A 14175-nucleotide genomic window follows, 5' to 3' on the forward strand; every position below is an offset into this window, starting at 1 on the left:
AACCTCTAAATTATTGAAGGTTTACAACAAGTTTAGGCCTCACCTGTGCCAAGTAGAATGAAACAATTACCTCCCATCTCTAATATATAACATTCATGTTAATCCACCCGAGAATGATAATAGCCTTTTTAATAACTGCTTCACCCTGTTGTCTCATTCATTTTGTGATCCACTATAATCCCTAGATCCCTTTCAACACTACTCCTGCCTAGGCATGTATTCCGCATTTTGTAGTTGTGCATTTGATTTTTCCTTCCTAAGTGAAGTACTTTGTTCTTGTCTTTACTGAATTTTATTTTATTTCCGTTCTCCAATTTGTCAAGGTCCTTTTGAATTCTAATCCTGTACTCCAAAATACTTGCAACCCCCTCCTATTTTAGTGTCATCTGTCAGCTTTATAAGCACACACTCCACTCCATTACCCAAATCATTAATGAAAATATTGAATAGTACCAGACTTAGGAGAGACCCCTGTAGGATCCACTAGATATGTCCTCCCAGTTTGACAGCATACCATACCATACTCAAAGAGTAGTTATCAATGGGCTTTCAACCAGTTGTGTACCCACCATAATAATTTAATCTAGATCACCTTTCCCTACATTTCTTATGAGAATGTCACAAGTCTTGCTAAAATCAAGAAAAATCATATCTACTGCTTCCTGTCCAGGAATCTAAGTTAGGCTAACTGGTTACTAATTACCCCAGTACTGACACTGTGCATAGGTCTTGAGATGGTCTCTCCCATGGAAGTGAATTCCACCCAACATACATGAATGTTGGAATTCTTCTGTAGAAGCCATGCAAAATATTTTTTGGGCAAGTCACTTCTCTATGGCTCAGTTTTTCATTTGCAACATGAGAAATATATAAATGAGAAACTGCGACACAGAGAAGAAGTTAAGTGACTTGCCCAAAGACACACTGACAATCTGTGGAAGACCATAAAATGAAGACAGATCTCTGGAGTCCCCATCCAGTGCCTTAACCACAATATCATCCTTCCTCTCAAATATACAATTTCTCTAGTAAGTATAGCCATATGGATACTTTCCAAACAAGCTTCTGTCCTCATAAAGGGCCCCCTCTATTGGCAGTTTGCCTGGCTACCACAGAAAAATTTGATATACAATATCTGTATTAGATTTCAAAATACTGTAATAGACCAAGTAATGTGGCAATAAAGGATTCATGAAGTACATGAACCTAGAGCACAGCAGTTCACCAACTCTACAAACAGTGGCTGTATATTGGCTATTGTTAATAGAGAAATCCTATTTTTGGAGAAATATGACCTTGTGGCTAAGCCACTGGATGGAGATTCAGAAGATATGGGTTCAGTTCCCAGTTCTGTCAGAGACTTCCTATCTGACAATGGACAGCTTATTTAATTTCTCTGTGTCTCAATTCTGCATCTGTAAAATGGGATGATAATGCTTCCTTCATCTATCTTGTCTATTTAGCTCGTAAGCCTTTTGGAACACGGACTGTCTCTTACTATGTGTTTGAACCATGTCTGATACCATGGAATCTGTTGTATTCATTTAGATGGATTACATGGGCCCAAAGAGTTAAAGGTAGTAACAAGACTCTGAAATTGTCCAAAATTAAACAATTAAAAAAAAAATTTGTACCAATTACCAGCTGTATTAACTCTATTTTTTCAAGCATGAGAGAGAGCTCCATTCACATTTTATAATTTGCTTGCTATCGAAACATGCTTGTCACTGGCTGCCTAGTAGGATAACCACAGGATGATATCATAGGATATGTCATTTAAGCATTTGTGTTTACTGTTTAAAAAGTACTGAATTGCAATAGGTCAATGATTTGACCTTTTCTGTTTTTGGGAAATAGCAGAAAGGAGAACAGAATCAAGCAGCAGAAAGAAGGTAGCAATTTATCATTTTAACTCACAGGAACCACTTTCAGTGTTCCTTTCTGTTTGTCTGCATGCTCACATAGGAAATCAATGTTAGAATGCATCTTAAAGCAAAACTTGCCAGATATGAGTTGTCCATGTTTTTTTCTGAAAAGAATGTAAATCTGACTTGATGACAAACTGGAGCAGCGCACTTTAGTAAAAGACAAATTTTAGGATTGCAATTGTCAGCAATGTGAATTACGTTTGGAATTAACTTGTATAATTCCCCAGCCTATAGGGAGCATTGGTTCTGTATTGCTTTAAATGGAAAAATAAAGCTTTATTTCCATGAGGTACATTCAAATTTCTGCTCAGGAAATGCTGTAGAGGGCAGCATGACTACACCAGAAAACAATGAACATACTGTACTCCAGTAACCAAATAGATCTTGCATTGGAAAAGGTGTTGACAATCTCAGACTGAAAAACGCAAGCACCAGATTTATGTCAGCTTCAGCTCCAAGATGTAAGTGAAGCTGCTAGGGAAGAAAGTGAGGTGTATTGGACTGTAGCATCACCATTATTCCATGCTGGGAAAGCCTGACTCAGCATTTTTATTTTCTCTGGAATTGCCTGGGACTTGGCTGAGAGCAAGATGTCTGACCCTTGGTCTGTATATGGCAGAGATGATACTGGTAGGTTCACAGAGCCTTCAAGAAGAGATGAGAAAGCAATATTTACTCCCTCTGTTGAGAGGGTAGCTGCATGTATTGCTAGTGAGATTTACAATATGGGGAGCCTTTTGGATTACGCCTTGATTCTCAAACTCTTCAAGTCACCCTTTTTCCCAACCACACTGGACTAAGACTGTATCTATACTACTCATCACTGTTGGTGGCATGAAAAGCAATCTACATCCATACTGCGGTGTGTAACTACACATCAGTGAAAGGCTCTGGCAAGGGGAGGCAAGCTTTCCTCCCCTGTCTCTCCCTGCCAGAGACTTACCCTCTTGCCGGAGTCTTTCCCTGTGGTGGGGAAGAGCTCCAGCAATGGGGAACTATTGGAGCCTTTCCCTGCTGTTTCCCACCTGCCAGAGTCTTTCCCTGCATGGGGAAAGGCTCCAGCAGCGGGGAGGTAGTGGGATACTACACGGCTAAAAATAGCAGTCTAGATGGGGGAGGGGGCATGGCTGAATGAGTAGAGAGCTTTGTAGGGCATGTACTTTTGTACATACCCACACCCTTTAGGCAAGTCTTTATTCAATTCGACATGCATATGAGCTCTACACGCCACCAAAAGAAGACGCAGTGTTGATGTATCTTTAGAGGAAACAGCCTGGGGCACTGGCCCAAGCTGCCTCCCTTTAGTCTCCATAGCAGCTGCCAGAAGGAGATTACAGGAAATGGACTCTGAGAAGCCCCAGACCCTTGAAGTTCTTTCTTCTAAGCACCCACCAGCTGAAGGCACTGCAAGTTGTCTGGGCCTTCCAACCATCCCACCTGACCTAAAGGGACTGACCCAGAGCACCGGACTCAGAAGGACCTTCATATGACCTATCACATTCACTCAACTCTGAAACTTTGGCTCTTGATTTTCATTTTCCTGTGCTGTCATTGGTGGTTGGTTCCACTTTGTTCCACCTCTCTCCTACCACTGGAACCTGTCAGCTGTCCTCCTTCCTTTCCCCGTCCACTGTACTCCTCTCCTGCAGTCTCTCTCTGTAATTTCTTTCCCATTTTCTCCTCTCTCCCAATGTGTTTCCCTCTTCTTTACCCATTTCCCTATACTATTCCCAGAAACTCTTCCCCTCCCTACCGCTCCTCTCTCTCATCTCAACCTCAGGGAGTGCATATCCCAAACAAACAGCTCCTGCTAAACTGAACTGTAGTAATGTATAAAAAAGAGTCTGATCGCTCTCCTGCCTCCGCAGGAGACCCAGGTACAACCCTTGATTCTTGGTCCCAGATGTGATCTCTCACAGAATTCTCCTGCTGCACAGGGTTTTGAGCTCTTCTGGAGGTCCCAGGAGCAGCAGCAGAAATCAAAATCGAGGCAGCACCTTCAGAAGACACACACTTCTGCCCTGTGTTATTTCTTGGAGCCATGCTGCTCCCAGAATATGAGGCACAAGGTGGGTGAGGTACTATCTTTTATTGGAGCAACTTCTGTTGTTGAAAGACAGGCTGAGGAAGAGCTCTGTGAAGCTCGAAAGCTTGCCTCTTTCACCAACAAAAGTTGGTTCAATAAAAGATGTTACCTCACTCACCTTGTCTATCTCTTCTGCCCTAGTGATGCAAGAGCTAGCAGGACGTTGGATCTCCCAGGACTCCTATTTCCACTAGCAACAGACAATGACTTTGATATCACCTGTCTGCCTCCCCCACTTCGCCCTCTCACTGTGATCCTTTACTTCTCCCTCGTTTTCCCCATACTTCTCCCATCCCATCATTATGAACTCATGCTCTGTGTATTATTCACCACATACCTAACCTATGCACATATGTCAATGTTGAATATTGGCCAATGTTGCTGAGGTTTTAAGGAGGTTCTAAAGTTCCTTGTGATGATGTGGAGTTTTAATGGTCCCTTTCCCCTCGGGTCCAGAGGGAGGCCATTCTGTTTCTTCACAGCTGACATCAACAGTCAGGTTTCTGGCCTTCTGGGGGGGCAAAACAACAAACAGTCTCTGACCACAGCCTCCATCCTGGGGCAGACAGCAAACAAACAGTCTATAGGCTCTGGCCCTCTGAGAAGGGTAGAGCAACAATCAGTCTATGGCCACAGCCTTAGGTCTCAGGTGAATTGGTCGCCAGCGCCAGATGCTGGTGGAGTTGGTGATGGGGTAGGGAGGCCGGGGCCCATCCTACTCCATCAGGTCCCAGTCCAGGGCCCTAACAATGGCAGATAGTCCCACCACTGGGTCAACAGGGAAACAACTGAAACACACTGCCTTGCTTCCTGGCTGCGTAAGCGGATCAGTGTCTGGTTCCACCGGGCTACTTCCTACTGCACTCCGCTGGCATGGCTCTGCTGGTGGCGAGCTCCCTTTTGCTCTTTGTAGTCGTCCAGTGTCGTCTTGAGCAACAACTCACCATCCTCGGTCTCCTCTGTTGGCAGGGTGCTGCATGGCTTGGCAGCTAGTCCAGGATTTCACAAAAGGCTTGAGATGTCCACCAGCTTCCCTGACCCAGCCCCAACTGAGTTGTAGGGCTCTCCTTTTATACTTCCTGTCCCATCCCTGTGCTTCCAGTGTGGGGGGGAAGGGTGAATTTGGCTTTGCCCACCAGGGGGTGTGTAATGGTCCTTCCCTCTCAGATCCAGAAGTAGGCCACTCTGCATCACTACAGGGGTGTTATCATTGTCAGTAGAAACATGCCGTGTGGACATTAGGATCCACTGTCCTATAACTTGGTGTTTCTTTACCTTTGAGGGGATGTCACATTTAGCCAATCCTTTATCCAGGTCTTTTTTGAAAACGGTCACATCCAGTCTGCACATTCAAGTTTTTCTTCTTTCTTCCCATGTGTTTTCCCTTGATTTAATTCATTTTTCTCCCCTGATTTTGGAGCAGTCAAATAGACTTACAGCAAATGATATATACAATTTCATAGCAGGATAACCTGTGGATTCTGTTTTTCATGCTTTGTTAATATTTATTAAGATTTCAACTCATTTTACTCCTGCTGGAAAGCTATACAAAAGTGTTCCTTATCCAGTAATGAAATAATAAAATACCAGAAGTATCACAACTTTTAAAGATAATTCCTGAAGCAGATGTTCACAAACAGACATCTTTTATTAAAATAACAGTGGGAAAGAGTTTGCTTTTGTTTGTTTGGCCCTGGAGGAAATTAAAAAGCCTTTCTATAATTTTGATTATAACTTCAAGTGTGGATTTTATTGTTCCAAGAATGTGGTTGTATGAAGGATGGAAACCTTTAGGGTTTAAAACCTGTTTTAAAAAGCTGTAAATTGAACGGTCCTTATTAATGTTAGGAGAACAGGCCTTGTGGCAATTTTCTCTTTTAGAAGTTCTAAAGTGCTAAATATATAGGTCTACTCTGACAACTGACTATATCATAATGACATCTCTTACTCAACACGTCTCCTTGTGCTAACTTGTGACAATCTGCTAACTTGTGACCAAAAGAGGTTCCCTTTCTGCTAACTCTTGTTAACCCTGCAGAGCCAGCACAGCTGAGAGAGAGTAAGGTGGATTCTTTTTTTTTTTTTTTTGTGCATTAGCAACAAAAATGTTAATTAGGACCATGAGCCTGCACTATTAAAGTAAATGGGGACTTTGCCATTGATTCCAATTAGCTCCAGGGCCCTGATCCAAAGATCATTGATACCAGTGGGAAGATGTGCACTGGGTTTGCACTGGTGTCACTGATTTGAAGCTGTGCTCTCAGTGTGGCTGCAATAGTGACTAGTGTAGCTGAAAGCGTAATTGCATTACTGGTAATGATGTGAGAGAAGGAAAGAACTCAGCTTGACTCTCAGGTCTTAGAGTGAGTTTGAAGGACAGGCAGTTAGAAAAAGTGGTGGTTTGGTTTGGTTTGGTTTTTTTAATCTGGAAGACAGTAGGGACAAAAAAACATCTACAATGCTATTTTTATGGAGTCATTTTCCAGAATGGAATCACACTTGTAAAAATAAGCCTTCAGACAACACCCCCAGAAATACGAATGAGTGGGTTTCTTTTAGTGGATGTATGTTGATTCATTTTACTGAGTGCAAATCCTAACACTTTGCTGATGATGTCTGAAGGGAAGGTGTGGTCTAGTGATCTGTGCACAAGACCAGGAACCAGGAATTTTTTAGTTCTAATTCCAGCACCAACCGTAAATCTCTGTGGCCTTGAGAAAAGTGATTTTACTGATCTATCTCAGTTTATCTGTAAAACTGGGATAATATCTATTTATCCACCTGCCTATCTATTTGGGGGTGGGAGGGGTGGTGAGACTTCCAGATCCCTAGGGGCTAAAATATATTTGTAGACAATACAATTTGAACAGAATAGAATAGAATTTGAACTAGAAAGCTACATTTAACAGAAATGTAGCTGTGACATGACAGTGCAAAATGTTCTTACATAAAGCTAGTTTGTGAATAGAGCATGTTAATAACTGACTGATGGAGGAGGACCAGCATTGTTTTTACCCTGCAGGAGTGAGAATACAGGTTTATGGTTACATAAATGTTTAATTATAACAAACAAAATATTGACTTACTGGTCTCAATGGCATGCTGCTAAGTTTGAAAAATTATTCTTGAATGATCACCAAAACCTAGTATTAAAATCCTTCTTGTTTATGTAAAAGGCTTAAAAAAGAGAACGGAACAGAGAAAAGATATGTTATTAAAACTGATGTGAAAACCATTGCATTACCAATATTTGTGAAACAGGACTCAAAACTGGGGGACAGGCTGACATGGGGCCCAGTCCCGCAAAGAGTTGAACAGCTTCTAAATAGCCTCACCTCTCAGTGAACTCCTCATTGGTGTTCACACCTAGAGCTGAGTGCCTGGTGGAGATTTCAGTTAACTGGCCTTTCCTCAAGTTGTAAAAAAAAGTGGACTGAAAAGAAACATTTTTGAAATTTTTGGTGAATCAAAAAGTCAAAACAGATTTTTTTGTTTGGGTGAAGTGAAACGTTACTTTTTGTTTCAATCATTTAAAAACATTTTTGAATGATTTAAAATAAAATCAAAGAAAAATTTTGAAAAAGTAATTTCAAACCAGCACATTAAAATGTTAAATTTTAAAAAATGTCATTTTTGTTTCTGATTTTTTTTCAGAATATTTTCTGGAAATTAACAATTCAGTGAAATCAACTTGAATTTTTGAAACTTTCACTGAACCTGCATTTTTTTGCCAAAAAGATTTTGTCTAAAAAATTTTGTTCAATTTTGCAAGCACTTTGTAGAGTCAAGCCAATATTTTGCCTTCTGTATTACAAAGTACATTATGGGAGTCATAAAAAGGGAAAAGAAGAATCTGAAACTGAAGATTTCTACCGATACACCTTAAGTTACATGTTCCTTTGCACAGGATTCAATTAGCTCTTTACTCTGTGATCCTAGCTTACTGAACAGCTACTTAACAAAAGGAGTACACACTAATACATACACACCAGTGGAGGCTGGTGACTTCTGGAAGTTGGGAAGCAAAACTGACACATGGCATTTCAGAACTAGTTTACAGCTACTGCTGTTCAGTAAACGAGGATGACAGGGTAATTAACTACTTGATTCAAAAGGGTCAAATTACCGTATTTAGCCAGGAGAGTCTCTATTGCTGACAAATTCAGCAATTCAGTAATAAGTATTGACAAAACTATATTTTTATACATCGGTATTAGTTCTGTATTGATACCAGAATGTGGAGACGGAACCTGTTAAGATTCTGGTTTCTGTGTCTGACCTAAACCCCAAAAGGCTTATTTTCTGGTTTGGATAGAAATGGAAACTTGTAAAAATGGCTGATCTTGTGAGACTACTATCATGCAATAGGATCCAAATTAATACAAGGTCATCTGATCTCACAAGATTTGTGCCATTTTGCCCAGAATCGTCCAAAGACAGTTCATGAGATTCTGGCAAACCCTAGTCCTGATTTAGACTCATACTCAAAATCTAGTCTAGTTCTGACCTGGTTCTGGATCTGAATACTGCTTCGTCAGCCCACTTCTAATATTTATTGTTTTCTGAAAATGTTTTAACTACTTTTTTTTTTAAATTGTGTTTTACATAAGTGGAATCTTCTGTCAAAGTAGTTCAGATATAAGAAAACCAAGTACTCATGAAGACTTGGACCAGATACTTCTCTCATGAACGTTGATGTAAATTGGTGTAACTCAACTGACTTGAATAACATTTCCAGTTTTACACCAGTGAGATTAGATTCTGAGCCAGATTGTTTATCAAAACCAGGATAGATTTTAATTCATGACGTTATTTATAATAATTCTTTTCAATTTGCAGATGGGCTTCTTTCGCAGGAGATACAAAGAAATAATTGAGGCTGAAAAGAACAGGAAGGAGAATGAAGATAGTTGGGACTGGGTCCAGAAAAATCAATGAACTGCCAGTAGAAAAGGGTCATGTGACATATGCTTGCTAGCCTATTGGTCCTGCTCTTGTATCTTCCATATGTGGAAGAAGGAATCTTCTCCAGATTTTTCGGAGGCCCTGTTGATGCTGTGTTCTTATCATCCTAACAACCTAGGGAACATATCCTGAGGCAGCCACTGCAGCCATGTCAAGTGACTGGAGCGATTTATATTTCCTGTAAGAGTTGAACTTTGAACTTTGGTAACCAAGCTGCAGTGCAGAGCAATATTTATGAATCCAACATATGTGGTATACCCTCAGGGGAAGACTGATACCTAAAAGTATTTTTATAAATATAAGCTTTTTATACTGATTATGTCTTTATATTTGTATCAATATTTTATTGTTTCTATTGAATAGCTATATAGTTCACTCAAGCACTGATATCTGGCTAAAACTTTGGAAATACATATATGTATATATAAATCTTATTGTGCTTTTGAACTTCAAGGCAAAAAAAAAAAAAAAAAAAAAAAAGACTTTCAGATGAAACTAGCTGAAAAACCTCACATAGCAAATCCACAAAGCTTGGTAATGTTGTATATGGACCATTTAATGGCAATAAGCCAAAGTCTTCACATTTTTTAAGATGAAGTTCATTTTTGAGTTATGAGCTAAAGAACCTAAAGTATTAATCGCGTACAATTTTCTGCATTTGAATCTATTTGTCACTAATCTGAGTTGTGGGAAACAATTCCTCACAGCCAAGTAACAAAAATTGTCGTTCCACATTGCCTCTTGTATTGCAGCAATATCACCTTTTGATCACAAGGCACATTGCACTGAAGAAAGCAGTGAAGAATGTCTTCCTTTGGCTTATTCTGTTTCCCACAGTCTGTAATCCTTTGACAATAGCAAGATTTGGCAGTCAAGATACTGCAAGGGTATATTTGGGCCAACCATTATGGCATTGAAAAATTACCTGGTGTTTAAAAAAAAAAGAGGGGATTAATTATATCAAAATTAATAATATGAAGGATGGTCTTTAAGCTATTGTTAATGGTCATAAACTGTTTCACATGTTGCTGTCTAAGCTAGTGATAAATAGCTACAATATCTGATCATTATGCCTGCCATGTAAGTTTTATACATGTAAGTTACAAGTTTGTTCATATGAGAAAGTTAGACGTATTTCTAAATCTTGAGGTTTCATATTTGGATGCTTTCAATACTAGCTATCATCCTTCATCTAGTATTAAAAACTGACTTTAATTCTGGCAGATCTTGCTAAAATGCAGACCTTCTCTCACAAATAATTTTTTTTAAGCAGATTTCTCACTGGGTTACAAGAAACTCACTGCTAATGAATACAGCCACGTCCTTACAAAGAGCTGTTTGGTATTTGAATAAAAATAGTGCTACTGATACACCACTTGTTTAAAGACATTATTGGTCTGCTTCTGCTCTTACAATGCAGCAGTGTACATCAAGAGTAATTCCATTGATATGCTGGTATAAAATCAGTGTAAGGGAGAGGAGAATCAAGCCATATGTGTTAGAAGGAGATGAAAGAGGAGCAAGAGCATGACTGGTGTCACACTACTGCATGATGAACGAGTTCTGCAGGAACACTGAGGACTTGAATGCAAAGAATAAACAAGAAATCTGCATTAGTACTTGCCTGATCCTTACACTTGTAAAGAGGCATTTTCCTTGCAAATCCACTATCTTTTCTAACTACAAAATATAAACCATGTCCATATTCAGGCATTTTTTATGCTTTCCTTATTGTTTGGATAGAGGTTGATGCTTTATGTATCAACTGTGTCTATCTTAACCTCTAAGGCAGGGGAGAGAGAGAAATTTTGAATGAATACAAAATTGACACTGAAGGGCCTTCTTATCTATGTAGGATTGGAGGTATGTTCAGCTACCTTTCCCAAAATGATGACAGATGTGTAAATAAGACAGATTTAGGGCTTGTGCACTCTTACAGAGTTGCAATGGTGCAACTGCACTGATGCAGCTTAGTGAAAACACCACCCACACTGACAGGAGAGTTTCTCCCGTAGGCATAGACACTCCACCTTCCTAAGAGATGGTAGCTATGTTAACAGGAGAAACTACCCCAGGGGTTAGGTCCACCCCCCTGAGTGAAGTAGTTATACTGACATAAGCTGGTAGTGTGGACCAAACCTCAGCAAATGACCATGCAGCAAGAACATGGAATGATCCGGTAAGCAAGAACATTGCTATAATCACTTATAGCAAGCTACACATTCTCTTTTTTAATGAGCACAAAGCCAAAGGATAATGGTCTTCCATTGCACTATTTAGTATCATAGACTTGAGCCAAATTCACTCCAGTATAATTCCACTGATTTCAAAGTACTTATGCCGGGAATATATTTGGCTATTTGTTCTGATAAAGTACTGAAGAAGGCTACAGACTGAAAAGGTGTTCTATTGTAAGGGACTGGATAAAAGAGAGAGATTAGATGCAATATAAGGGATTGCCTAGGGCACGATATAGAGGGAAGGAGAGAGATCCAGTTATTTAACAATAAAGATATTCAATACGTGTCCCGACCTATATAAAGTAATGTTGTTTGGCTAGATTAGTGACAATATACCATAAACACTCAATAAAATCACTGAGGATTTCAGCTGCTGTGTGGTGTTTGTTAGGTATTTTGTGGTTCATTTGCATCACAAATGATTTAGTTTTTCTGTATGAGTTCATCATGAATTTCCTTGTTGTTTCTTGGCAGGTTCCACTGTGACTGCTCCTTAGTTCCACTTAGGATGGTCAGATTTAATGATGAAATACACCAGGGCAGAACATATTTAAAAATAATAAATTTAAATGTCATTAAATCTACAGTTTTTAACCAAGTATCGGTTGGTTTTAATCAACTTCTGAAAAGGAAGCCAAACTCTTATGGAAACGTAGTACACTTCAAATATGTATATAAAGTAGATGTGTGCTAAAGGTGTGCTGTTTTTTCACAAGGGAGCACAAAGGCATATAAATCATTTATGGCTGTTTCTGCCATGGGCACGGCGCCCCCTTAGAGGTGTCGAGCACTGTCAACTCCTCTTTAAAGTCAGAGAACTCGGAAAGATTTGAGACTAAAGTCAATGAATAAAATTCATATTATTATTGATGCATTTTTTACTCATACTTTTATAGTAATTGTAAGGGGGGGTCATGAAGATTTTTTACTTTGAATAAGGGGTTGCCAACCTGAGAACGTTGAGACACACGGCGCAGGGCAAGGATAACGAGGAGAGTTGCCTTCTTGAACGTTGCAGGAATGGCACCCAATGTAAAGGGTAGCAAAATCCTTACTACTTTGAAATGTAAACAAATAGTGAAGGACCTTCTTTGAAATCAAGAATGTTCAGGTAAATTGAATTGACAAAAGCAGCAACTACTCAAAGCACAAAGGCTATGTTTGATAATGCTTAGTGCCATCTTTCTTTGAATGTCTTCTATTTATGGGCACATTTTGAAATCTTGCACAATTTTCAGGCATGATATTATCTATGTGACATGGGAATATATATGTTGTTTTCACTAAAGAATCATAGACCTAACTTCTGCCCTCATTTAAATTCATACTCTGCTTGGATGTAAATGAAGGTAGGAATTGGTTCAACTAGCATGAAGGGTGTAACTGCTTTGGAGCATGAAATTGCATATACACAGGGTACCTGCACCATTTTCACTTCTTTTTCTTAAAATTTCACTCCTTGTGTATTGTAAAATTGTAAATTTCTTTTTTTGTGAATTTTTTGGTGGAAGATGTGTTTCACTTTTATCAATGTCACCTGTATTTAGAAGCTATGTGTGCACCTGTATTCTGATTCACTTGCACTGTTTTGGAAATGTCAGGTTTACAAAAATACATTTTTTTTTTTGGAATAAAAAGTGGCTGCAAAATTATTGTAATAACATGGCTATTTTTATCACCTTTGTCCAACTCAAATATTTTGCTTTTGATTAGATAAAAACATGTCCATTTTATGGTTTAAAGGAATTAAGTGTATCCACTTATTTATTTTTAATAATGGGTAGCCTTTTATTGAAGTCCATAAATGATGTACAAATCAGGATTAGGCTATGTACTTAATTGTACTAACCTGAGTAGGTTAATCATGGTAGTAAAGTTAAGTAAGCATGGGCACAAATGTTTGCAGGATTGGGTCCAAAGTCTGAATGTTTTGCAGTACTGTTAAGACACTTAAATTTAAATATAAATTTAAATAAGGTGATCTTCCATATTTATTTGATGAAAAACTGGGAATTTGACTATATTATGGTAAATCCAATGAAATGATAACGCCCACTGCCATTAATTTTATGTCTGACGTTTAGCTTCATCAAACCAAACTCATACTGGAGAATATGCTGTACTCTGGCCTTTTAGAAAGGACAACCCTGTCGAATGATGCAAGGCATTGGAGCAGTATTTTAGCCAAATATGAACTTGGATGAAATTTAAAAATGATTATAATTTGCTTGTCAAGACTTATACCTTAGTCCAGATCTAGGAGAATAGTGAATCCAAACACAAGATTTTCTTTAGCACAATCCACGCTTCTCCCTGGCATGTCATAGTATATAAGTAAAAACTGTCTGGCTTATCAAGCCATTTTTCTTTGGTTGCCCTGTTTCTCCTTTAATTTCTAACATTACTTTTTTATATATTTCTTTCACTGGGTTTTGTTTCAGAGTTTTCTCCTAATTTCAAGGATGAATGAAATCTGTTTAGTAAAATAAGAACTGGCCTTAATTTCCATTTAAAAAATAAATCTTTGAACTGAACTTGAAACAAAAGATCCTCACATGCGGTGGCACTTCCTGTTTTAAGGAAGGCAGTGTGTCTAATGGTTAGAGCATGGAATTAGGAGTCCGGAGTCTGCACATCTTTAAAGTTGAGATAACATCACTCTTTTGCTGCACACATTGAAAGCCTTGGATAACAGGAGCTATATGAAATCCAATTATTTGGTAACCAGGAGAGAGGAGCAACACCAGTTTTCTGTGACCAATACTGCGCTTGCAGATACAACCAAAAAGTACTTGAAATCTTATAAGAGTATGGTCTAGCTAAAAGTTCCAGACTAATGCAATAAGACTAAGCATCTAGACTTGTAGACGCTCCCCTGAGCTGAATCTGCAAATTTCTTTAGCTTTGTTCATCACTGCTAGCATCAGGAACTCAGCTAGCTCTGCATGCAGTCGAC

The 14175-nt window shown here is 38.9% G+C and overlaps 1 protein-coding gene across 1 annotated transcript in view; it reads left to right on the forward strand.

Moving 5' to 3' along the window:
- ITGA9 (integrin subunit alpha 9) overlaps positions 1 to 12871 on the forward strand; it is a 272113-nt gene extending 259242 nt beyond the window's left edge. The window contains exon 28 of the mRNA XM_067562457.1: positions 8854 to 12871. Coding sequence (XP_067418558.1) covers positions 8854 to 8952 — 99 coding nt within the window. The 3' untranslated portion in view covers positions 8953 to 12871. The remainder of the gene's footprint in view (positions 1 to 8853) is intronic.
- Positions 12872 to 14175: the final 1304 nt, after the last annotated feature.

This window comes from Emydura macquarii, unplaced genomic scaffold, assembly GCF_026122565.2.
Source record: "Emydura macquarii macquarii isolate MOO-44397 ecotype Brisbane River unplaced genomic scaffold, CSIRO-AGI_Emac_v2 contig_2432, whole genome shotgun sequence".
Taxonomy (NCBI): Eukaryota; Metazoa; Chordata; order Testudines; family Chelidae; genus Emydura; species Emydura macquarii.